Below are 27,919 nucleotides of genomic sequence, written 5' to 3'. Positions count from 1 at the left end.
GCATGCGCGGGAGCTATGGAGACGCGTCCCTGCTCCCGCGCATGCGCTGGGTCATGACGGCCGGTGGGAGGTGCCGGGTTGTGTGGTGCGATGTGCGCACGCGCCGTGATCGATCAGTGAGGTGTATCAGCTGGACATTGGGCTATTTATAGTAGCCCTGCTGTGCTTTCTAATCACTCCCTGATGAAGCGAACATAACATCCACGTGAAACGTACGTTGGAGTTTTATCTTGGGGGTTTACCCCTCTCGTCACCTCCGGACTTATCTGCATATCCATGTGCAGTACTTCATTTGTATAGAGCTGCAGGTTGGTGTTTTGTTAAGTACGCATGCATTGGCTTCCTATCCTTTAAATTGTTTAATCTATTGAACATTTGGTTCAGGTCGTACCCATATTATACAGGAACATGATGCATGTGTCTTGACATTACTGCCTGTTTATTCTGTTACTCTTTCTGGCATGATCCACATGGTTCTGATAAATTTTATATGCTGATTTCAGATACGCTATTGTATTGTCTTACTCCCATGTGGCCTACTGGGTATTTGATTGTGTCAGAGCTTCATGGAAGTGCAGATTTCCGGGTTTTTTTGCCTATCTCATCTCTTGTCACCCCTTGTGCCTTATTTATCCTGGTCTTTTGACCTTGTATTTTCTATGTGTATGAATTTTTGTACAAATAAATTATGAATCTGAAGCATTTCTACTCTTTGTTCTCTGTTCTGATCATGCTATTGGAGTAGCTCTACAGTGGTGTGGCGATTTATATATGACCCACCTCACTGTATTTCTATGTACATGGACATTTTGAATTTATTCAGATTGAATAATGAGCAGCAGACATTTTCAAAAGAGGAAAAGCCGCCGGAGCTTTGTGACAGTCGTGCAGTGCCGCGCTCGTGATCGGTGAGTAGGAAAGAGAGAGGGTTTGTGCTGGAGATGCAGGACGCATGCAAATACACAATATGCGCACATAGCCTTACTGTGAAAAGCCACGCTTTTGGTGATCGAACCATTATCGAACGGTAACTCGAACTGCCGAACTATAAGCAAATCGTTCGAGTTCGTCGAACGACTCGAACATCGCCCAAAATCACTCGAATTGGAAATTGGCGAACGGTTCGAATCAAACATCGCTCATCTCTAATCATCAGCTGTCTGGCTTCTGTTAAGCAGACCAACTCTACTACCAGCATTGGCCACAAGAGGGAGCCCCAAACCGGAACCCAGTCCAAATGTGTTCACAACAGCCATGTCTAATTTGGCATGACACCATTTCTGGCTTTGTACCAGCTGAGAATACAAATCTGATATTAACCCCTTTATTACCAGTGTGCCATCGCCATCAAGGCCGCTGGATGAGCTGGGTAAAGCGCCTGGAAATGGCGCTAAGAAACAATGCGCCATTTTCAGGAGGGGCTGCGGGCTGCGGTTTTTAGCATTGGGGGGCCCAGAACGCTTGGGCCTTACCACTCTGAGAATCCCAGCCCCTAACTGCCTGGTTTTACTTGACTGGCAATCAAAATATGGCAGGAGCCACCACATTTTTTTTTAATTATTTGTTTAAATAATTAAAAAAATGAATGGGCTATCTGTATTTTGATTGACAGCCAAGGTAAAGAAAAGCAAATAGGGGTGGCAGCCTGTAGCTATCCGCTTAATCTGCGCGGAGAATCAAAAATACTGCGAAGCGCTGCGTCATTTTTTAAAATTATTTAGTTTTATACTACTATATATACATTTTCTCTTTTTCCCTGAAGAAGGAGACGGCTTATGTCTCTGAAACGCGTTGGAATACTGTAATAAAAGAGATCTTTAATTAATAACAGTGGTTTTTAGCGCGGCTAAAACCCGTTTCTCATATATGTATACGCATATATACAGTTTTTTCAATACTACTATATGTGTGAGGGACCCAACAGCCAATCACAGATGCTGTAACGCAGAATGGGTGTCTGTGATTGGCTGTTGAAGTGACCTTGAATCTTCCCATATATTCCAGATGCTAGAATGTATGGGCTGGTTTCCTGTTACTCCAGCATTCAATCACAGTCGCTCATTCTGTGACAGCGTCTGTGATTGTCTGTTATTTTAACAGTAAAATAATACAGCAATACAAAGAAAAAAATATTTTATTAGAAGTAAAACAGAAGACATTTAGAACTTCATCTTTATTACCCCCAAAAAACCCCTCTCACATAGTCCAAAGATGGGCCAGCAACTTCAGTTCTGCTACATCTGTGTGAGAAGACAAACACAAATCTGCTCACACAGACTCAGATGAAAGCTGTCAGAGACTTCACCCGAGTGCACACACTCTCACATTTTACATTGTAAACAAAGCCCTTTTCCACAAAGTCACGCAAAATAATAAATGTAGTGCAAGGCATGTACTTAATTTTTGTAGCCCGAATTTGGGACAGGGTTTGTCCGGTCTTAAAATGTAACTATCGTTTTAATATTTTAATTGTTATTGATGAGATTCTATGTTGCTGAGATGAAGGAAGAGCTAGAGGCAGTGGGAGGAGTTAGAGGCAAAGGGAGGAGCTAGAGGCAAAGGGAGGAGCTAGAGACAGAGGGAGAAGCTACATGTATAGCTCCGTCCGCTCCTCTCTCTTCTATCTACATAGAATCTCATCGGTAGTAACTGCCTTCTTCTCAGTAATAGGAAAGTCTTCATGGAATACAGATTTTACACCAGAATTGAGAATTTTAATAATGACTGATCAATTCTGGCAGAGAAGGAAGCAGAATTGTCTGATAAGGTATATTACACAGTTGCTTATTTGTATGTGTACTATTGATTCATGTAATAAAAATTAAATTGTCGCTTATACTTTTAGCTATAAGTCTGCTATCACTCTTACTCTGACTGAAGACTTCTGAGTACTCACATCGTGCTCATTGAGTGCTGAGAGGGCCCTCCAGCCGGCACTGGGAGCAGTGGGCCTGTGACCGCAAGTATGTGATTTGTATACATGCGCTCACGTGTCAACTTGAATGTATCTGGCCTTCCTCAGTGCATGCATATTGAGCGAGGCTGGATATAGTCTAGTCGGAAGTATGCACTTTGTATACTTGCGGTCACACACCTACCTCTCCTGTTGCTGGTATCAGAATACCTGCAGGCTTGCTTAAAGGGAATCTGTCAGCGGGTTTTGCTATGTAATTTTAAAACAGCATGATGTACGGGTTAACATACTGATTTCAGTGATTTTTCTGTTTTCACTGTGTATCCTGTTGTTTACCTGCAATGTTTGTTCTAGTCCAGCACGCACCCTGCTGTGTTTAGCAGTTCACTGTTTATCAAAATGTAATGTACATACAGAGCCTGGTGTGGCTTTCTGAGCTCTGCTGCATACTAAAAACTCTGATTTTGTCAGAACCGCTGCACTAAGTGATATATTGCTCAATTCAGAGTCTCTTTGCCTACATCATGCTGCTCTAAGATGAAGTAGCAAAAACCTGCTGACAGATTCCCTTCAAGACCGAACAACACCTTTAACCTCTTTCAGACCAAGGATGTACTGCTTCGTCCTATTTTAATATGTGTTAAAAAATACGGTTGACGTGACATATGCTAAGCCAGTATATTAATGATTGGAGCAAAATAGGTGCAAAAACATATGTGGATTTATTCAGTAGAAGTTAGAGTCATTACAGAAAAGTAACTGTCTTGGCTTGAGTTAATGAAAAGAAATATATAAGTAGAGAAAAAGAGTTCATTTATCTTACATAGCTGGGATGTTGTGATAAGCCGTCCCTCTCTGGATCGTCTGGTTGAATGGTCCCATTCTACCTCTGAGTGAGTTCGTCCGTCTTCTTTGAAGTGTGGTCTGCTTATATAATTCAAACCCCACCCCCTGATTCTCCTCATCTCTTTACATGGTCTTACAATCATTTTTAGATATAGCTTATGTCATATCACGTGATTCATAATTTTGCAGAATAAGTGTCCTGCGCAGTGGAGACTTGTAAAACTAAACCACTTTGACATAGAATGTAAAATATATAGAACTCTTTGAAGCTCGCTGACCTTTGACCTTAGTGTAACAGTAAGAAGATTCTCAATGCTAATTTCAGATCTTTGCACAAATTCCAGTTAGAATATAGCACTACATTGTCAGCTACTTGATGAACAATGGCAGATGGCTTTGGTTCTACAATGTCAAACCTTGGCTAGTAATTTCAACTCACAGGCTCTCTTAAAGGCATGGGCGAAATACACACATTATATGAATGTATGTATTCAAGTTTATGAATCAAATCTCCATAAACTCACTATTTTACAGTCCCCCCTTTTTTGAAGATTTGATGAATCCCCGGGAAACCCTAACTCATTCATCATCATTCGTATCACATACATTCTAGTTGAAAATTCTAGACCAATATCTGACTTGATAAACCAATCTGAAACTTTCTGTCAAAAAGTCATCTTACGATTTAACATTCCTCTAAGAATGTTATCTTCCTTTTTCATTTCTATTTTTATATTCTTATATATCTTCTGAATTCTACACATCACAAAAACTTGATAAATAATACACATCAAAACTAATAAAAATATGATTATGATGGGATTAAATAAAACATTTCCAACCGCTGACTGAAAAGATGACTGAGACCAGGAATGTACCGATTTCCCAAAACTTTTCCACAAAGTTTTACCTGACATTCCATTCCATTCGTGTTCAATATCATTTAATTCACCTTGTTCATGCCTGAATATAATTTCTGCTTCCTTTAACTGTTTCGTTAATAAATCTAACAAACCCTTATCTTTCTTTATTTCACTTGTCCACATATCCCAAGGAAAATCATTTATTTGTGATAAATTGAATTGTATGGAAAATGCCGTTAGGTTTCTCTTTCCTATAGAAGTGATATTAAAACTTCCTTCCTTCTTTGAAAGAGATCTCACATTTCCTTCTATACAATACAAACCCATAGGTAGGTTTTCCTTATGTACACAAGTAGAATAGAAAACAGAAATCATCTCTGTCTCAGACATGACCTGGAAACAAATCTTATTTGGACTTACTGGAGTCACCAGATCATGTAGTGTCTGTACAGTCTCTATTCTCGCATGACAAGAGGAATGATTATGAAAACATGAATGATAGATCACCTTATCCTGTCCAGGTAAACACATCACCTTAGAAACAAAATGTAAACATGAAGAAATGTCTAATTGTTCAGTGTTCACTCCATCAAATGCAAAATCTGTGTACTGCAGTTGATAGAACACTTCTTGTGTGTTACTCACAGGTATACCCAAAACTGTCACAGAAACAATAGTTCCTTCTCTTCCGATCACCGGGATTAGCGATGTGCCAACACAAATGTTTCGTTCACATCCTAACCACTTATTTACCCACAAATCCGTATGATTCAATGCAAAATCATACTCTACAGGTAAATTTCGCAGTATTCCCAGTGGAGTAATTCCACTCTGTAAAGCTTGAGCAATCAACTTCAGATTAGAGGAATACTCTACCTGTATCTCCAGGCACGCTTTAGCTACTTGTGTTTCGTGTGTGCTTTCCACGAGAGCTAATGTAGCATCCTGTAGATGTGATACGGAAGACCCTAGTACAGCAGCTGTATTCATTACCATCTTTTCAAGAAGTTGATTCAAACTCTTCTGAATCTTTACACCTTTTCCTCCAATAAAACCAAAATTATCCAAATCTGACTTAAGTGTCTGTATATTCATGATACAAGTAAAATATATCTTTGTACCGTGTTAGCCAGTAGAGATAAAAATGTATATTCATGGCATTAGTCAGACTTCCCACTGTCCCAATTCCTCCCAGAATTCCTTCTAACACTCCTCTCTTACTCCTAGTCTGAGTTGTTCTTCTCCCAAACCATTGTTCTATCCCCATCTCCATGTTTATGAGATGTGATTGACACTGAGGAAACCTGGTAGAGATCTTCCAATGAGACATATTGAAAGTCCATACCATTGTCATAAATTCTCCATCCCTTAATAAGGACTTAGACTGAAATTGATTAATTTGGAAAGGAGTAGATGGCATGAATCTTGTGTTTGTGCATGCACTATCTGCTGCTGACCAAATATTCACACTAACGTCTTTACAATGTCTGTAATGTGTCTTTGTTTCAACGCAACACTGGTAAATTCCAGAGTCCCTGGAAGATGGATTTTCTATGGAAAAAATGAAATTATCATCCATCCATCTGATATTACCAATCTGACCTCTGTGAATGACATTAGTTGGACTGTTTAAAAAACTTCCCAAAAATGATGAATTCTTGGTTCATGTCATCAGAGACTCAGAAGGCAATTTCAATCTTGTGTTACATTTTAACATTATGGGAAATGTATTTTCTTTATTATGTACTGTCTGTGGTGAAACCCTTATTTCCGGAACTATAGTGTTAGTAACGGTAAACACTACACATACCTGAACTTGTACAGGTTCCCGTGTTATCTGGAAATTCCATGTTTTGACCCAATCTTTATCTCCTTCTATAATGGAGAGTAAAGAAGGATCCAGAATTTTCCCAAAAACCTGAGTTTTTAAGAAAATTTCTGTTTTGGATCTTCCAAACTTTCCCCTAGCAATCATGTCATTTGTAATATCACCGGACTATACAGCAGGTTCATCACCTCTGATCTCTATGTTCCAGTATAGTACATCTGTAGGAGAACATTCCCATGTACCCGTTTTATTATTGTGTACATATTCTCCTTGTAATTGTGTGAATCTAGTTTTAGGTCCTGCAATCGCATGTAATATTATGTCTGTGTCGTGTACGAAATGTAATTCAATGCAACATTTTGTTCCATATCCCATGCAGATATTCCCTGTTATCTCCACAGAATCATCCGTGATGTTCTCTGTCAGTAAGTTCAGTGTCTCTGATCCTCTTGGTCTTCGTGAATGTTGAATCTCTCTAGTCCGCTCATTCACATCATTGGTGATTGTTCCTTGATGTAACTTGTAAACAATGACGGAAATAAAGCAAAGCAGCAGGAAAGTAGTTCCCATCACATAGAAGCTTGTCTTGAGCTTGGGAAAATGTTCTTTTTCCAGAAGGCTTGATGTCATCTTTCCTTCAAAGTCTTTCGGTTTCTTATTCCAGTTCTTATAGGAATCCATTTCTTCCTGGAAAAAAATGCAGTATCATTATTTTGCCACAAATATTTTGCACTGGTCAACGTGAACCCACACTTTTTGTGTTTTCCGGGTCTTTTTTACCACATTTGATGCTCGGTGCACGAGAATCATGACTTGTCCCATAGTCTCAAGGACTTCAAATGGACCTTCCCAATTACACTCCCATGGACCACTCTTGCGAAAGGTTTTGATCATCACTAGAGCACCTTTCTTGAATTTGGACTCATAGGGTAGCTCCATTTTCTGCATTCTCGATGCCGCATATGGCAGAATCGCTTTCAGGTTCTCCTGTAGCGATCTCAACCATTGGGACCTTGAGATAGCATCTTTTTGTGGAGTGGATAAAAATGGCTCATGTGGAAACCACAATGGCATTTTCCTTCCCGTCATCAACTCAAACGGAGTGAATTGAGTTGTAGAAGAGATTGAACCTCTTATACTCATGAGTATGAAGGGTACCTTGTCAACCCAAGTGTTACCTTTGTCCAAAAGCATCTTTGCAATTCTGGATTTGATTGTTCTATTCATTCTTTCCACAATTCCCGCAGATTGTGGATGATAGGGGACATGAAATTGCTGTCGTGCCCCTAGAATAGCACAAGCAGTTTGCATGATTTTACCTGTGAAATGGCTACCTCGATCGGAGGTAATCATCCTTGGGATCCCCCAAGTGCAAAAGACATGTTGTACCAATTCCCTTGCTGTGGGCAAAGCATCATCTTTCCTAACAGGTAATATTTCTACCCATTTTGAGAACACATCTACCACAATCAATGCATACCTGAGACCATGTTTACCTGAGGGTAAAGGACCAATATAGTCTATTTGCAGTGTAGACCATGGACCATCTGCAGGTGCGATTCATAGAAGCGGTGGCTTCTGTCCTTTAGGTCTTGGATTTATTTGGGCACAAATGAGACATGATAGTACAACACTTTGAACTGTTTCGTCCATTTTTTCCCAATACAATTTCTCCTTGAGAATGACTAACAATTTCTGTTGACCCAAGTGACCTAAACTCTCATGGTTGTATCGAGTGAATTCTACCTGTAGATGTTTTGGTACAACGGGACGCAATTCTCCATTTGAATTGTGACACAAAACCCCATTTTCACAGATAAAAGGAGGCTTTGGATCATCCTGAGAAGTAACAAGAGAAGGATCTTTTCTCTGTTCTTCTGCAAATGAAGGTATGTACGTGTCTGCTCTTTGAACCGCTGAAATCTCAGAAGGTTCAGAGTCAAACACTTCCTCTCCTGTCAGGGCAGCTTCTTTGGCTAGAGCATCTGCGGTTGCATTTCCTACAGATAACTCATCATCAGATCTTTTATGTGCAGCGACTTTTACTATAGCAAATCTATTTGGGGCCCTAGATGCCATCTCAAAAATTGATTTTAGAGTTTCGCGGTGCACCAAGGCTTTGTTGGAGGAATCTACATAGCCTCTCCTTTCCCAAACAGGCAGATAATCGGTTAGGGATCTGACAACATAAGAGCTATCACTGTAGATTACCATTGGAGTTTGATCATCAGCTTCATTCAGCTGTAGGACCATTCTTACCGCTTCTATCTCTGCCCTTTGAGCTGAGAAATGACTCGGTAACTTGTGTTTTACCACTTGTCCTCGCTTGGAATAGAAAATTCCATATCCTGTGTGATAGTGTCCTTCCAGAAAAAATCTAGAACCGTCTACACACACAGGTTCATCTGCGTCTTCCGACTGTCGTCTGAAGAGAGATGGACTTGGTTCTTGGAACGTTTGCAGACAATCATGGGTTTGTCCTTCATACTGCATCAATTGAGGAAGAACATATTTGGCCTTATAATCTACCTCAATTTGATTTGGAGACAATGAGAGCAACCAATGGGCAAATCTCTGATGTGACACCCCTGGGATGTTTTTCTCAAAGAGAAGTTTCAGTGTGGAATGTGGCGTTTGGAGAATAACCTTTTGGAACCCGATGATGTGTTGAGTGATTTTTATCGCAAAATACACTCCCACCAGGTGTCTTGCGCACACCTCAAACCCCCTCTCAACAGGTGAGAGAAGCTTAGAGAAGTAACCCAAGATTCTCCATTCCCCCCCTTGCAGCTGCAGCAAAACCACAGAGATACTTGTCTCTGAAGTGTGTGCTTGAAGCGCAAAAGGTGCGTTCTTTTCCACAATAATTAACGCAGGTGCGTGTTGTAGATCATGTTTCAATTGTGTGAAGGCTTTTTCCTGTTCGACACCCCAGCGACCAAAATAATCATCATTATCACCTTTTAAAAGATCATACAAAGGTCTGGCTTTGTCAGCAAAATTTTCAATGAAATCCCTTGAGTAATTTACAAGTCCTAAAAAATGTCTTAGTGCCTTGTGTGATGTTGGAATTGGAAGGGATGCGATTGCCTCAATTTTGTCCTGTAGGGGTCGCCGTGTACCTGGACTTAGCAGAACTCCTAAAAACCTGACCTCAGTCTGCATCAGCTTGACCTTTTTGGTATTCAGTTTCAAACCTGCATCATGCAGCAGCTCAAACAATTCTGCAAGTAGAGTGACGTGCAACTCCTTGTCCTCTGTACTCAGCAATATATCGTCCACATATTGCAATAAACATTCTGGACGAGAACATTTCGACAAAACGTTAGCTAGCGCCTGATGAAAAATGCTTGGCGACATACTAGCCCCTTGAGGAAGACGACAACATACGAATTGTTGATCCAGGTGGTTGAATGCAAGCCTATATTGACAACTTTTCTCAATCGGTATACTGAAGAAACCATTACTGATATCCAATACTGAGAAATACTTTGCCTTTGCATCCAATCTCGACATCATGTCATGTGTATCAGCTACAATCGGTGCAACATTGGGAGTAAACTTATTGAACATCCTCAAGTCCAATAACATCCGATAGCTACCATCGTTTTTCAGAACACACCACAATGGATTGTTACAAACAGAATTTGCCTTACGTATCAAACCTTGAGCCAACAATTCCTGAATAATTTTAGACATCGGAGCAACTGACTCTGGAGGCAACTTATACTGACACTGTGGAGGCGGATCTCGGCCTTCAATTTTAACAACATCCTTCATCGCTCCAACCTCATTTCTGTACTGAGCCTATAAAGAAGGAAACCGCTGTACTATCTCAGTCAATACTTCATCACCACCAGTTTCAGGCCACAAATGATCTGCTGACACTACATCGGTCAAACAAATGGTCCCAACATGACTATATTCATTTGGATCAATAACTACCGCCTTACAACCGTTAGAGTCTTTCCAAACTGTTTTGTTACAAAATCAGTGCCAATTATATTCTCAGTATCCTGACAACACCAGATATCCATTTTCGTTTTCAAAAAACCAGGTTTTTCCAAAGAAACATCCTGCGCTAATGTCACCTTTGTTCCATTTTTACCACTGAAACCAACAATTGTACATACAGGGGAATCTGGCTTTAAATGTAAATCAACATTTGTGACACTCAATTGCGCACCTGTATCAAGGAGAAATGGTACTTCCTGACCTTCAAGATTTACCTTTAAAAATGGTCGACCGCAGCTATCCATTGAAACTCGAGTAACAAATTCCAGTGGATGAAGCCTGGGCACCGACTTTGCTAGTCAGGAGGATGGAGAAGGGAGAAGAGCAGCAGGTGTCTTGCTCCTTCCATCCAATCCCTGTATGGTCATTTCCCTAATTTGTCTGGTCAGAGGTGCATATGGTGATTGGTTATTTCTGTTGTCAGTATGAGTGGGCGTGTATGAAGGTGGAGGTGCTGAAGATGGGGGAGGTGCACTGGATGTGTTTGGCATCAGTCCATTTTCTTTACCCAGCCTTTCCTCAGCTCCCGCCCTCAGGAATTTCTTGCATTCCCACTTCAGATGTCCGGGTAGGCCACAGAAAAAGCAGTGTATATTGCTCTTTCTGTTCCCCCCCCCTGAATTCTTGTTTTTAGAATTCAACACCAGTCTTTTGTGTTTGGTCTGTTTTTCCTGGGATACTAATGTGTCAGTGGTCCCCTCTATCATGGCTATTTTTGACTTTACCTGATTTTGCTTCATTCGTCTACGTATTCTATCAATAAATGACGTGGCCTCTTGTAGATTTTCCATCCTAGAAGCAATTTCGAATGAAGCAGGGTCCAAATATTTAAACTTTTTAACAAAGGCCTTGACCATGGAAGTCGGTTCTTGATCAGGTCCGATTTCCATTATCAAACGATATCCTTGTTCGAATTTCACTAAGAATATGTATGGATCCTCCTGTATGTGTGTCTTAAGGTTTTCTAACAATTCGACTGTTGGGGTAGACTCTCCTGTGGTAAAAAGAATTAACTGTCTCAGCCTATCTTCCTTTGTGTCATGAATCAGGTCATCGTGTTCGTTTGGCCTAGGTGTTGCTTGTAACCTTTTTGCCATGTGGGAGGGAAGCCATACCCTGAATATCTTGTTTCTCTGATCATTCGTCAGATTATATTTATTCGAATGTGACTCAAAAATGTCCGCATTATGGAAGGCGTCCATTTTATCATCATATTTGGGGTATGTCTTTAATGATTTTCATTAATTGGTCATGGATTTTAATGTTAAGACGGGCTGCCTTATCATGTAACTTCTTTTTCCGCAGTTCCTCCTCATTTAGACTCTCGTCCTCAGCTGTATCCAGCCGGTCCGGGATGTCGGAACCTGAGGCAGGTGCTGCTGAGGCATCTTTCGTGTTCTGTCTTGTAATAACAGATACATATTTAATATCTTTCCGTAATTTTGATATTAAATCTGCTCTTGTTTCCAACTGATCTTCCAGATGTTCGATATGTTCTGCTAATATCGAACAATTTGGACAATCTGTTGTTTCTGCATCTGTGATGTGTGTATCTGTTGTATTGGGTGTATCTGTTGTATTGGGTGTATCTGTCACCATGCAGATGGTGTGTGCATATGGCTGTGCCCCACCCACCATGGAGTTGTAAGTGTATACCATACCCAATACATTCTGTATCTTTTTCTGTAACCGTTTCACAGTAAAAAACTTCTTATCTAACTTAGCATTCTCAAGTTCACATTGCCGGTACAGATTTGACCATAACTGTGTGTCACTATGTGTATGGTCAAATAAATACTCCACATGACTTTGTCTAGAATAATCATGAATAAAATCCATATCTCACCAATATGTGATGCGTTGTCCTGGAATGGCTCCAATCGTCTATGGGTCGATCGTCCTGGAATGGCTCCAATCGTCTATGGGTCGATCGTCCTGGAATGGAAGTCCTCAGATGTCCGTCAAGGCTTGACACATACGACCTCCGTGCAGCTTGTCACGTTAAACCTCTCCAAAGTTCCGTGATGTAGACACAGTGTATCGTCTTTGCCTGCAGTCTTTGGACAGAGATGTTACTCCACTGACCCCCCTTCTCGGACAAAAGGCAGGGAATGACGTAAGAAAAAAAAGTTCCCGCAGCAAAAGGCAGTGTGAAAAAAATCACCCCGCACAGAAAACAGCTGTGCCTCTTAATCATTCAGGCTGATACTCGCCAAATATGTTAAAAAATACGGTTGACGTGACATATGCTAAGCCAGTATATTAATGATTGGAGCAAAATAGGTGCAAAAACATATGTGGATTTATTCAGTAGAAGTTAGAGTCATTACAGAACAGTAACTGTCTTGGCTTGAGTTAATGAAAAGAAATATATAAGTAGAGAAAAAGAGTTCATTTATCTTACATAGCTGTGATGTTGTGATAAGCCGTCCCTCTCTGGATCGTCTGGTTGAATAGTCCCATTCTACCTCTGAGTGAGTTCGTCCGTCTTCTTTGAAGTGTGGTCCGCTTATATAATTCAAACCCCACCCCCTGATTCTCCTCATCTCTTTACATGGTCTTACAATCATTTTTAGATATAGCTTATGTCATATCACGTGATTCATAATTTTGCAGAATAAGTGTCCTGCGCAGCGGAGACTTGTAAAACTAAACCACTTTGACATAGAATGTAAAATATATAGAACTCTTTGAAGCTCGCTGACCTTTGACCTTAGTGTAACAGTAAGAAGATTCTCAATGCTAATTTCAGATCTTTGCACAAATTCCAGTTAGAATATAGCACTACGTTGTCAGCTACTTGATGAACAATGGCAGATGGCTTTGGTTCTACAATGTCAAACCTTGGCTAGTAATTTCAACTCACAGGCTCTCTTAAAGGCATGGGCGAAATACACACATTATATGAATGTATGTATTCAAGTTTCTGAATCAAATCTCCATAAACTCACTATTTTACAATATGATTTAACAACCAAGGACATACCAATATGTCCTAGTAATCACGGAGGCACAGGGGGCTGTGCACTCGCGATCGCTGCCGGGGACTCAGCTTACCCGACAGCCATGGCCAGCCCTCACAGCCAGGGACTGTGTCCATGCCATCTCTGACTGTTTAACCCCTTAAATGCTATGATCTATTCCAATCGCAGCACTTAGGGGATTGGGACAGTGATAACGCTCCCTCTCCACCCTGATCAGGATTCTCGTGATTAGCAAGAGCTCACTCGTTGCCATGGTGACTCAAGGTAGTCATGACTACCTCCGAGTCACCTGAATACGGAAAGCCTGTGTGATCATGCCTGCAGCATGATCACACAAGCTTTCACAGTGCATCTCTGACATCTGCAATGTTCTGCAGTGATTGAGCACTGCAGATGATCAGAGTATTGTGGGCTGATGTCCTATATAGGGACTAAGTGAAAAAGTAAGAAAAAAAAGTAGCAAAAACTGTCTTCTCATCATAAGCTGACAAAAAAAGTGGGATAAAACGCGATCAAAAAGTCATAAGTAAAAATGGTACTGCTGAAAACGTCATCTTGTTCAGCAAAAACAAGCTGCCACACAGCTCCAACAGCCAAAATGTAAAAATGTTATAGCTCTCAGAATACTATAACAGACTAAATCATTAAATATTAGCGCCCTAAATAATTAAATTTCAATTACAAGGAAAGCTACAAAAAGCTCAGAGACACACCCGTCCAATTGTGTCAGTGAATAGCAGAGTTTGAAATTAAACAAATGGTTCTTGTGCTAATCCCATTCACGAAAAAATAAAAAATAAAACCAGAACTAAACATCAATAAACAAAGTGAGGTTGATGGTGGTTATATCTCAATGTTAACAGCTGTACCGCAGGTCAGTAGAAGGAAGATGGTAATGCTTATATCTCAATGCTGACACCTGCAGATAGCTGGAATCTACACCACAAACTATTAGCTATTAATTATCCATAATACAATTTCCACAGGTTTTTTTTTTATAAAAATAGTAACCCATAAGATTATGGCAGATATTTAAAAACAATCTGCACCAAGTCAGCTGGTGCACCAAAATGTAGGGGAGATCATAACCAATAATGTTATAACATGGAACTAACCATACATGAAGTGAGCAAATAATTATAAACACTTCTAATGGGAAAACATGTAAGTGAACATACAATATGTATTAGACGGGCTTTGCACGCTGCGACATCAGTAACAATGTGTTACCGATGCTGCAGCGATAGTCCCGCCCCCATCGCACGTTCGATATATAGTGAAAGCTGCCGTAGCGATTATTATCGCTACGGCAGCTTTACACGCACATACCTGCCGTGCGACGTCCCTCTGGCCGGCGACCCGTCTCCTTCCTTAGGGGGCGGGTCGTGCGGCGTCACAGTGACGTCACACGGCAGGCGGCCAATTGAAGCGGAGGGGAGGAGATGAGCAGGATGTAAACATCCCGCCCACCTCCGTCCTTCTCATTGCAGCCGGCGGCAGGTAAGGAGATGTTCCTCGCAACTGCGGCTTCACACACAGCGATGTGTGCTGCCGCAGGAGCGAGGAACAACATCGCACCTGTCGCTGCACCGGCATTATGGAAATGTCGGAGGCTGCAGCGATGATACGATAACGACGCTTTTGCACTCATTCATCGTATCAAAAAGGATTTGCACGTTGCGATATCGACTGCGACGCCGGATGTGCGTCACTTTCGATTTGACCCCACCGACATCGCACGTGTAATGTCGCAACGTGCAAAGCCGCCCTTAGATACCACTGCGATTTCCAATTGAATATGCTAAACCTTAAAGGGGTTGTCCGACATAACAAAAAGTTTTCAGTTTAAGCTAATCTGTGCTATATTGTCATATAAAACACCCCTACATTGTTATTTTTTGTTTTCTAACTTTTGTTTCTCTTGAATTATCCCTTTATTCTCTGCAGCTCCTTGTTTACATTCAGCACAAGCAAACTGACCACTTCCTGTGCTAAACCTTAGTCAGAGCTGGCACCGCCCAGCCTCACTGTCCAGCCCCTCCCCAGTGTCCAGCCCCGCCCTCTGCCCGCCCCCTGCACACACATTCCCTGTCAGTATATTCTGCCCCAGCACTGACCTCTCATCACTACAGCATTGCAAATAACAGCCCCAGATCGGGCTCTGCACCGCATACACACACACACACACACATCAGGCTGTGCACCGCATACACACACACACACACACACACAGATCAGGCTGTGCACCGCATAAACACACACACACACATCGGGCTGTGCACCGCATATATACACACACACACACACACATCGGGCTGTGCACCGACCCCCCCATAGTGAGTACATATTCACCCGCCCTCGGTCCCCGCCGCTCCTGCACGTTCGCACGCTGTCTGTGCTCTGGCCATATCAGCACAGTAGTGACGTCACCGCTGTGCTGAAGAGAGCACAGACAGCCGGGCAGTGATGAGAAGCTGCGCTCCTTCTCATCAGCGTTTTCAAATATATCGGAATCTGTGATGCCGGTATATTTGAATGTGCGATCCTGAGCAGGGGGCCCGGTGCTGGCGCTGACACCACGGCAGGTCACGGGTCCCACAGAAGTGCAGGGGGAGGTTGTGGGCAGAGTACGGGGTGCGGGGGAATGTGTGGGAGGGTGCAGGGAAGGGGGCGGGGCTCATCACACTGTACCCGCCCAGCAGGGAGGCGACATGCTGTTTCCAGATTTGCATGTCAACATGGCCCTGCCCATGTTGACATGAAATGACCGGAAGCAGCAAAATCGCGGCAGGAGCGGTCACATGACCACTCTGAGCCGGGGGAGAGGGGCTGACAGCAGGGCAGGTAAGTGGTCACTATCTACTTACCTGCCCCAATGTAGGCCAATAGGGTAATAATGAAAAAAACTCAAAATAAGCCGGATAAATCCTTTAATAAAAACAAATGTGACCTGAGCTACAGCTGTTAACATTGGGATATAACCACCATCATCCTCAATTTGTTTATCAATTTTGACTTCTGGTTCTATTTTTTTGTGAATGGGATTAGTGCAGGAACCCTTTGTTTAATTTCAAACTCAGCTCTCAGAATACAGCAATGGAAAAACTGTTTTTTTCCTGTAAAATACTTTTTATGGTGTAAAAGAGGCAAAAAAACTACATAAATATGCTATCACTTTAATTGTACTGACCTGAACAATTAAACTGTGTTATCAATTTTATTCCTGAGTTGCAGGTTTTTTTTATTCTTCCTCACAAAAAGTGCAATAGAAAGCGATCAAAAATTATTATGTGGCCAAAAAAGTTACCAACAAAAACTTTAACACGTCCCACAAAAAACAAGCCCTCACATGAGTCTGTCAGCCGAAAAATAAAAACTATGATGCAATATCAATGATGCAAAAAAACCATATAAACCTGGTATCGCTGTAATCATACTGACTCGGGGATTAAAACTGCGCAATCACTTATATAGCAAGGTGAACGGTGTAAAAAATAAATAAAGCCAATTTTTCTACTGCTATTGATTTGTTTATTCTGCCTCTAAAAGATCGGCGTATGGCGGAGCCCCAATTTATCCTGCGCTTTACACTGAGCGCTTGCACCGGGATTACGTGTAAGGGCCCGTGCTCACAATCGTGAATAGTAGTGTTTTAGACACAGCATGTTTTCACTTCATCCAACTCGCTGCTTTGTGCAGTTTAAATTCAGTGGATAGATTTATAGAAATCCCATGCCCTCTGTGCTTTTTTTCTCAGCAGTGTAAACTGACATATGGGGTGGCTTCCCAATCCGCAGCATGTCAATTTATACTGCGGAGACGCTAGAGTTTTCAGGTGAGAAAACAGAACAAAAGTCCACAGCGCCACAAACCCTAATAGTGGGCATGGGCAGCTGCGGTATTCTGCGGAGAATATTTGCGTCTCCACAGGGGAAAACACGCTGCAACCAGGACACAGTATGTGTGGATTGTGAGCACGTTCCCTAAATCTCTGAAAACCATGATTCAGACAAGATTCCCAATGTAAAATTCATGTAATGAAGCTGATAGAGTCACTTTGACCTCATATCTGGCCTGTTGTCTGGCGGTGTCCATCTTTTTATGCGAGCACACAAGTGCCGTCATCAACAGTTTTGTTCACCTTTGAAAAGACAGACTCCGCTGAACAGAATTTCGGAAATGTAGATGGAAACCCTGATGTGAGTGCTCACTGAGCACTGCTCAGGATTGACCACAGAATAAATGTGAACTGATCCAAAATATTCTGTACCAAAATTGGCACAAAATAGCATTCAACTCAACCCACAAAAACACAGGTCCGTCATCAGTTAATGGAAATATAGGGGGTTTCTACATTAGTGGTAGCAAAAAGACTCTGGAAAAACACTATGGCTATATACAATATACTGGGCACACCAAGGGCTTATTTGCAATTTTTTATTTTGCAAGATTCACTGTGTTTGACACCATGGATGTTTTCTAGAGACTAAATTGTCACTACACACATAGATGAATTCCCAGAGGGGGTAATTTCCTAAATGTGGTGACTTGAGGGTGATCTATTCTGTTCTTGCCCTTATGGGCTCTGCAAATCGAGTCTGCAAACTATTCTACAAAAATCTGTGCTCTAAAAATCAAATGGCGCTCCTTCTCTCCCGAGCCCTGTAATGCATAAAACAGTACTGTACAGTCACATGTGGAGTATTGCCATGTTCAGGCGAAATTGTGTAATACATTAGAGGGCCTTTTTTAACTATTCCCTTTGTGAAAGTTGGAAATCTGGAGTTAAAACAACATTTTAGTGGTAAAAATATAATTATTTTTTGTTCACCACCCAATAGTATAAAGCCTGTAGTGTCAATATGCTCACTGCACCCCTGGATGAATTCATTGAAAGATTCATTTTGTAAAATGGGGTCACTTGTTGGGGTTTCTGCTGTTCTGGCACCTCAGGGGCTCTGCCAATGTGACGTGGACCTGCAAACCATTCCAACTAAATCTGTCTTCAATATGGTGCTTCTTCCCTTCTTCACTTTGTACTTTGCCTCAAAAGTAGTTTTCTACCACACATAGGGTATTGGTGTACTCAAAAGAAATCGGACAACAAATGGCATGATTCATTATCTACTGTTACCCTAGTAAATTTGAAAAATTTGGCATTAACGCAACATTTTTGAGGTTAAAAATGTATTTTTTTTAATTTTCACGGCTCAATGTTATAAAATTCTGTGAAGCCCCCGGGGTTCCAAGTGCTCACCAACCATCTAAATAAATTTATTGAGGGGTCTAGTTTCCAAAATGGGGTCACTGGTTGGGGAGCTCCACTATTTAGGCACCTCACGGGATCTCCATACGCGACATGGCATCCACTAATAATTCCATACAATTTTGTAATCAAATGGCGCTCCTTCCATTTCGAGCCTAGCCATGCACCCAAACAGTTGATTTCCACCACATATAAGGTATGAGTGTACTCAGGAGAAATTGCTAAATAAATTGTATGGTGGATTTTTCTTGATACCCTTGTGAAAAAAAGCTATCTGGTTGAAGTAACAATTTTGTGGTAAAAATCTATTTTTTTATTTTCACGCACAACGTTATAATAAACTTCTGTGAAGCCCCCATGGGTTCGAGGTGCTCACCAAACATCCAGATAAATTCTTTGAGGGGTCTAGTTTGCAACATGGTGTCACTTGTGGGAGAGCTCAACTGTTTAGGCACCTCAGGGGGTCTCCAAACACGACATGGCGTCCGCTGATGATTCCAACTAATTTTGCTTTCATAAACTGAAATGGCGATGCTTCCCTTCCCGAGTGCTGCCGTGCGTCCAAACAGTTGATTTCCATCACATATGAGGTATCAGCATACTCATAAGAAATTGCACAATACATTTTATGGTGCACTTTTTCCTGATACCCTTGTGAACATGCAAAATTTTATGGCTAAAGTAACATTTTTGTGGAAAAAAGTAACATTTTCATTTTTTCCTTCCACATTGCTTTGGTTCTTGTGAGGCACCTAAAAGGTTAATAATCTTCTTGAATGTGGTTTTGAGCACTTTGAGGGGTGCAGTTTTTAGAATGCTGTCACTTTTGGGTATTTTTCATCATCTATGCCACTCAAAGTCACCTCCAGTGTGATGTGGTTCCTAGCAAAATGGTTTAATACATTTTGTTGGAAAAATGAGAAATTACTGGTTAACTTTAAACTCTTCTAACTTCCTAACAAAAAAAAAATGTTTAAAAAATTGTGCTGATGTAAAGTAGACGTTGGAAATGTTGTTTAGTTAGTATTTTCTATGACATAACTCTTGGTTTTATGGGCATAAAATGTAAAAGTTTGAAAATTGCAAAATTTTCAAAATTATCTTCAAATTTCCGATATTTTTACAAATAAATGCAAAACATATCATCCTAAATATACAACTATCATTAAGTACAACATATTGTTCACAAAAAAACAATGTCAGAATCACCAGGCTCCGTTAAAGTATTCCAGAGTTATAACCTGTCAAAGTGACACTGGTCAGAATTGCAAAAAAATGGCCTGATCATTAAGGTAAAAACGGGCTCTGTGATGAAGGGGTTAATAAATCTTCCCTAATGTATTTATTACTCGGAATAGTAAGTCAAGCAAATACCATGGGGTCTAATTCTTGCGCCTCAGAACAGTCAAATAGTGGTTAACTTATACAATGTTGCTAAAACATTTTTCCGGCTATTTAAATGGGCTTTCATCACACCATTAAATAAGTCTTTAGGCTACATAAAGATTGCCTAAAATGTATTGTGTAAAGGTTGCAGTCATGCATTATTCGTTATCCCTTTTCAAAAAATTGGCAGAACTGGCAGAACCTGGCATAAAAACGCCAAAAGTCACCACATTTTTGCAACATTTTAAACAGTTTTCCAATAAAAACAGCTTATTAAGCTTTTGCTTATGATTAAGAAGTGTTTTTAACCCCCCCTTTGTCCGAAATGCGTCAAGCTGCATGGCGTCTAATCCGGAGCTTTCTGCATAATGATTTTTTAAAAGGATGAAATAAAGTTTCTACATTTTACTCTGTGGCATTGGTGCTGAGTCCCCCCTTCTCCTTTCGATTTTTGCCTTGGATTACGGACCTGCCTGTCCGGTGGACTACGAGCATCCATTTGAACCCTGGAGAGCACAATACGGGTGAGCCGAAAATTCCTTTTTTTCACATCAAGAGAGCAGCACTTTCTCTTTCTGGTTGCTCTATCAATGGGTTGTGATTGAAGATGTCATGCTGACTGATAGCCATCTCCCTGCAACTAAACATCGGGGACTTAGCTGTCAATTAGCATGACATCGGCAGTCATGCCCCATCAACAGAGCAGAGCAGAAGAGAAGCAGCTGTCAACATAACATCAGCAGAAACCATAGATCCTCCGCCAGGAGCTGCCTGTGACCGCTCTGTGCCAGCAGAAATCTGAGCCAAGCAGAAAAGGCAGGTAGTTAGCAACTACCTGCCTGTTAGTTGATAGGTCCATCATAAAAAAAAATGAAAAATTCCCGGACAAGCCCTTCATTCAATATATGAATTCATGTTTCAATTTAGCATTAATTTAGTTTATTTTTTTCTTTAAACAGATTGTCTCCCAGGTTCTGTGTTTTATGATCAATATTGTCAGCTCTATATTCTGCGGTCATCTGGGCAAAGAAGAGCTCGATGCAGTGACACTTGCCAATGCAGTAAGTTAAAACTATAAAATCCCAGTAGTAAATCTGTTGCAATCCTCCTAACATAGAACCCTTTTTTTCCCCTTTTAATGGAGGTTGTCTTTCAGATATCTGTTTACGCTGTACAATTATTGTGCTGGTTAGACAGATTTTTAACCATGATGCATCAATATTCTGACAGATGAGATATTTCCATCAGGATTAAAAAGGCTTTTTGCTGACACCATTTGAAGCTCATTGGACAGAAATTGAAGGGGTTGTCCACTAATTGGACAACCGGTACTCATTCCCCTTGTTCGCCCCCATAAAAATAAATAAGTCTATTCTCCTCTCCAATGCGGCCGTTGTCCAAGCGATGTCTAAAACTGCATTCCCGGGGTCCATGTGGCATTGTTAAGTAGCACCCGGCGTCTGTCTCCCTGTTTTCGGAAATTTGAGCAGGATGTGAGCGCTGTGCGGATTTGTTACTCAAATGTCCGAATGCAGGAAGAAGGAAGATGGCGCTGATTGGTCGCGGGGCCCGAGTTTCATAAAAATGTCATTTGGGCCCCAGGAACATGGCTTTAGATATTGTTGGAAGTACGTCCTCATTGGAGTAGAGTATAGGCTTATTTATTTTTATTGGGCAAACGGGGAATGAGAAGGGGTTGGCCAAGTACTGGACAACCCTTTTAACCAGTTATCTGTATGTGTATGCTTCCTAATAGCCTGCTTATTCAAGCAGACCGCAGTTAAGGATACGCACTGAATTATTTTTGCATACTCTTTTTGTTATTTTTTTTTAAACCCATTTTAGGCTATAAAGAAGTGAGAAAAGATTCCTTCAAGACATCTTTGTTGTTGGGCTTGAGGGCTTTAAGGGAATATGTCACCTGGATTTTGCAATGTAAGCTTAGGACAGCATGTTGTGAGAGTTAAAAAAAGTAAAAGCATCTGTGCTTTTCTTATCTGTATCTGAGCTATTGTTTACTCATCCTAAAGGGTTTATTGCTCTGTGATTAACATTGGTAGTAGTACAAGTCTGCCACGCCCCCTTGCTGTGATTGACGCCTAAAGCCCGCTTTACACGCTGCAATATATCTTACAATGTGTCGGCGGGGTCACGTCGTAAGTGACGCACATCCGGCATTGTAAGTTACATTGCAGTGTGTGACAGGTACGTGCGATTGCGATTGAATGTTAAAATGTTCATCGCATGCACATCGTTCATTTCTCTAGAATTGAACGTCAGATTATTCAATGTTCCAGGGGTAGCGCACATCGCAGTGTGTGACACCCCGGGAACAATGAACAGATCTTACCTGCGTCCTGCGGCTCCCAGCCCACAATGCGGAAGGAAGGAGGTGGGCGGGATGTTTACGTCCCGCTCAGCTCCGCCCCTCCGCTTTTATTGGCCGGCTGCCGCGTGACGTCGATGTGACGCCGAACGTCCCTCCCACTCCAGGAAGTGGACGTTCGCCGCCCACATTGAGGTCGTATGGAAGGTAAGTACGTGTGACGGGGTTAATCATTTGTGCGGCACATTCAACAAATTGAACGTGCTGCACATACGATGGGGGCGTTGCAAATCGCATACGATATCGTATGCAAAATTGCAACGTGTAAAGCAGGCTTTAGAGTCAATGCACAATCTCTATAGTCTGGTGTGGGCTGGGAAGCTCATTCAGCTCTGCTACACTTACCAAATTTTTCGGATTATAAGACGCACTTTTTCCCCCCAAATATTGGGGGAAAATGGAGGGTGCGTCTTATAGTCTGAATGTGGCTGTGGGGAATGAGGGTGCTGAGGTGGACTGGTCATCTGTGGCATGAGCAGGCTGTAGCAGCCTGCCGTGTCCACGTGGGCCCACTCATTTCATATGCACGCCCATCCTCCCGCCCATCATCCCTCAGCGTTGAAGGCGGCACTGACAGGTGGTCGGGATGATGGGCGGGGGGAGCGCGCATACTAAACAGCCGGCCCACTTGATCACCCCTGGCATCTACAGCCCGGAGTGATCATGTGTGGCTGTATTCACTGCTCCCCGCACATCATCATCAGCGCGGGGGGCAGTGAATAAGTATACTCACCCGTCACCATTCCCCTGCAGCATCGCAATTTCCTCCTGTCTGCGAGCCAGCTGATCTTTGTAGAAGCGGTGAGCACAGCGATGACATCATCCCTGTGTGCACCGCTAGTCTCCACACAGGTCAGCTGACAGGCAGAAAGGAGGAGATCGCGATGCTGCAGGGGAATGGGGATGGCTCCACTCTCCAGCGGCGCTGCTGCCGGTACTGACAGGAGGAGGAGCGATGCTGCATGGAGCAAGGAAAGGTGAGCATGAATGATTATTTTTTTTGTGTGCCACATGTAGCGGATCATATAGCAGGATGAGGGTATATAGCAGGATGGATGGGGGTATATAGCAGGATGGATGGGGGTATATAGAAGGATGGATGTGGTATATAGCAGGATGGATTGGGGTATATAGCAGGATGAATGGGGGTATATAGTAGGATGGATGGGAGTATATAGCAGGATGGGGGTATATAGCAGGATGGATGGGGTATATAGCAGGATGGATGGGGGTATATAGCAGGATGGGGGTATATAGCAGGATGGCAGTATATAGACGGATAAGAGCATATATCAGAATGGCGCTATGTAGCAGAATGGGGGCTATACCATGATGGCAGTATATAGCAGAATGGGAATATATACCAGGTTGAGGGACATATATACAAGGATGGGTATCATATACAAGGCAGGAGGATCATTACCAGGATGGGGTACCTTAGTAGAGAATTTGGGGACATTACCCCCATAACAGTGTCAGCAGCAGATCCTCGCCCCATAAGTGTGTCATGACCAAATTTTTTGCTTAAAATTTTATTTTCCTATTTTCCTCCTCTAAAAACAGGGTGCGTCTTATGGTCCGGTGCGTCTTATAGTCCGAAAAATATGATATTTCTGAGATAAAGTCAGAATGCTGCACAGCATGATCTAAGATAAACGTGGTTACTTTCAGAATCTCTTTTCCTACTACATGCTGTTCTCAGATGAAATTAGATTACAAAAATCCATGCAAACAAAGAAATGGGGTGGGTCATGCAAAATCACCACCTCACTTCAGAGCTACTCTTAGAGTTCATCAAAACCAGGAGAACAGAGTAAATATGCTTCAAAAGGTATCAAAAATGTATTAACAAGTTATTGAACAAATAGTATCAAATATAAAACAGGCACAAGAGGAGACAATGATGTAAAAGGCAATAGCACCTGGGGGGCTGCACGGCTAAAAAGGAGAAATCAAATCTCTATCACTCAGGCCATATGTGTCCAACAGAGCAAGAAAAGAAGCCCCAGTGGGCTCATTTATCAAAGGCACAGCCAGATTTATTAAGTGATCACACAGACCTGAGTAGAGGATGGACAACAGGCACGCAGTGAATATACTGAAGGAGCACATGCATCGGGCAATCCCCAGTATATGAAGAAGCCCATACAGGTTCAATGTGCAGAGTGAGGCTGGAAAAGCCAAATGCACGTGAACCAAATCCAACAGCACTGCTAACCTGTGATAGCCAAAAAATTGTGCAGCCGACCAGGGGTGACATGAAGGGGTTTGAACCCCTAATACCAACTCCAACGTACGTTTCACGAATGGTGAGGTGTTCGCTTCGTCAGGGAGTGAAGCATATTTACTCTGTTCTCCTGGTTTTGATGCTGTTCTCAGATGAAGTAGCAAAAACCTAGTAATAGATTCCCTTTAAGGAAGTCTGTCCCCCTCCCCAAAACTCAATTTCATCATCATGTAACAGGGGCTATGTCATATAGGGGGCATAGCCCATGTAAAATTCATACATACAGTATAGACTTCCCTTCTTTAATTGTACAGAATTACGGTTTTGTTGTATAAGCAAACAAGCTGCAGAAAAAAAAGAGGGAGCACTTTCTACCTCTCCTCTGCTGCTTGTCTCTGCGTACATCGCACTGCGGTCAGATGATACCGAGTGCGGTACGATGTTTCACATGCACCCATAGACTTGTATGGGTGTGTGTGAGCTGAGAGCTACTGCTAAACGCATCATGCTGCAATTAATTTCTCATGCCAATGTGGCATGAAAAAAGAATTGAAGATGGACACTGCCCAATAGTTTTGCACTGGTGTGAATTCAGTCTGATTGCACTTGTGGCGCCCCTGACCTGGTTAGGTACCACTGAGTACTGCACCCATGCTGGGTCAGTACAAACAGGTAATCCCAAGGCTGACTAGGGTGTGTACGCACAGACACAAAGTACCCAGGACACACACGCAGCTTAGAGGGGACCCCTGGGCAGACCCAGGAAGGGGGCGTAGTCCTCGCATCCCAGCTAGTGGTGGATTAGTGGGACTGGAGACAGGAGTGTGTAGTGGCAGTCAAAGGAGTAGGAGTGGGGCAGCCGAGTCTGAGGTGCAGACACAAGTGAGCGGACACTAGTCAGACCCTGCACCTGTAGTGGCTGCTGGCAGGGGGAGTTCAGTCACCAGAAGCTGGAAGGAAAGACGCTGGGGAAATCAGCTAGTCTGGAGGACACTGAGGGAACCAGCTGTTCGTATACAGAGACTTCTGGAGGACTAGGCATGCAGGGGAAACAGGTTCCTGAAGTAGGCTCAAGTTTAACTACCTACTAAACCTGCCAGTGGGGTGGACAATAAGTCCCACACCAACCATCACAGAACCCGCAGCATCAACAGCAACGAGGGGGCCCATAAGGAGGATCAAGCCTGGAGCTATCTTATCCTTGGTCCATGCTGTCAGCAAACGAGTCAGAAAGGGAGAAAGGCAGTCGAGACTTCCCTGGGTGAATCCCACAATACTTCAAGTTAGGGGTTATCCGAAACAAGAAGTGCTAGGAAGGCAAGTCAGCAGTCACCCCTATATGAGCCTGAGGGATACCTGGTTCATCATAGCATCGCCCGGGTTGTCTCACTCTACCAGCAAAAAATTAGTAAAAACCCTGAAAGACATTTCTGGACTGTGTGTGAGTTCTTCTGCAACCTGTGGTTCTACACGCACCTACACCCGAGTCCCTGGGGCCACCCTCACTCTCGGGAGGCCATAACACCAGACTGCAAACACCATCAGCCCCAGACGCTTGCTAAACTGCAGTGGCGATCACCCCCTGACCGTAAAACCGAGAATGGCGTCACGATTCCTATTGAAGTTAACCTGACATACCTGTTGCCAGAAGATTCCCAGCACGTGAAGACCCTGAGGCGACCTGCAGGTGAGGCGCTTCACACACTCGTCTGTGCAAAACGCAAGTGGAACCAAACCCTATTTGTGATACAATCCTCCCATCCTGATGTGGCCAATACCCAGGCTACCTAGAGCCTGCAAATGTTAGAGAAGTTTTCAGGTTATTAGGTAGGGTTTTGTCCTCATCATCAAATGGATTGTATAATTTCACCCCCTCAGTAAGAACCATTCAGAAACTGTAAGTGGCTCTCACTGTAGTGCTAGCTATCTTGGTTCACATAAAGGCAGGGCTGGTTTTAGAAAAAGTGGGACCCTGGACAAAAGTTTAAAGCGGGGCCCTAAATTCTGACATTTTGTACCATCACATTCAAACATTTAGGTTGCATTTATATGCACTGAGTTAAGACTGGTAAATGAGCGCAATCGGTAACATTCAAGTCCTTTGCTCAACCCTGACTCTACCAAAATGTTAGTGCATGCCCTTATCATCTCCCGCCTCGACTTTTACAACATCCTTCTCTGTAATCTCCCTGCTAACAACCTCGCACCTCTCTAATCAGCCCTTAACTTTGCTGCCCAACTAATCCATCTCTCTCCTTGATACTCCTCCACTTCTCCCCTATGCAAATCTCTTCATTGGCTCCCAAATCCCCAACATATCCAATTCAGGCTACTAACATTAAACTACAAAGCTGTCCATAATCTGTCTCCCCCAAATTTCTCTGAACTAATCTTACAATATCTTCCAACTCATGATCTTCTATCTTCCAAAGGTCTCCTTCTCTCCTCCACACTTTTATGTTCCTCATCATCACCCAATCGCTTGTAAGACTTGTCCCAAGCATCCCCCATCCTCTGGAATTCTGTGCCCCAACTTGTCCGATTGTCCACCACATTTGCAACCCTCAGACGCTACTTGATAACCCTTCTCTTTAGAAAAGGTTACAGCCTGCAATGACCCTGCTGCCACCTTATCACCACCATAGCTGCAGAATCCCACCTTCCCAAACCTACTATCTCCTTCCCCTTTATCCTATAGAATGTAAACCTGCAAGGTCAGAGCTCTTTCCCCTCTGTACCAGTTTGTCACTGTTAATTTGCTCATCATACTTTATACTTGTGTTTTGTATGTATGTAATCTCTTCTCATGTACAGCAAGAGCCATAGAATTAATGGTGCTCTAAAAAGAAATAATAATAATAACAATAATAATAATACTGTCCTGCTTGTATTCCTTGCCTCTTTACGCAGGATGACGAAATGATGTGGACAGAACAATTACTAATAGATCAATCTGTCCCCATACAATATCATGTTATCAGCAGCACTTCTGCAGTTTGCACCAGGGGATATGCTGCTGAGGACAATGATTTTTTTATTTTTCCATAAATAATCCAATCACTCAGTGAATGAGTAGCATTTTGCTCATTCACTGGGCAATTGCCAACATATTTATACCTGTGAATTCTAGTCTGCACTACCGGAATTAATAAATGTGGATGCTATATACACACAGTATGTGACCCAAAAACTGTATGTCACACAC

General features: G+C 42.4%; 1 protein-coding gene across 2 annotated transcripts in view; it reads left to right on the top strand.

Moving 5' to 3' along the window:
- The window catches only part of LOC142290257 (multidrug and toxin extrusion protein 2-like), a 134,980-nt gene that overhangs the window by 19,674 nt on the left and 87,387 nt on the right, over positions 1–27,919 (top strand). For both annotated transcript variants that reach the window (XR_012750253.1, XM_075334211.1), the window contains exon 2: positions 21,061–21,162. Coding sequence is in view for 1 of the 2 variants with exons in the window: in XM_075334211.1 (XP_075190326.1) it covers positions 21,061–21,162 (102 nt within the window). In the remaining variant the exon portion in view is untranslated. The remainder of the gene's footprint in view (positions 1–21,060; positions 21,163–27,919) is intronic.

The sequence above is a fragment of the Anomaloglossus baeobatrachus genome, chromosome 2, assembly GCF_048569485.1.
Source record: "Anomaloglossus baeobatrachus isolate aAnoBae1 chromosome 2, aAnoBae1.hap1, whole genome shotgun sequence".
Taxonomy (NCBI): domain Eukaryota; kingdom Metazoa; phylum Chordata; class Amphibia; order Anura; family Aromobatidae; genus Anomaloglossus; species Anomaloglossus baeobatrachus.
Note: the sequence above shows the minus strand (reverse complement) of the source record. Positions and strands in the feature narration are given on the sequence as shown.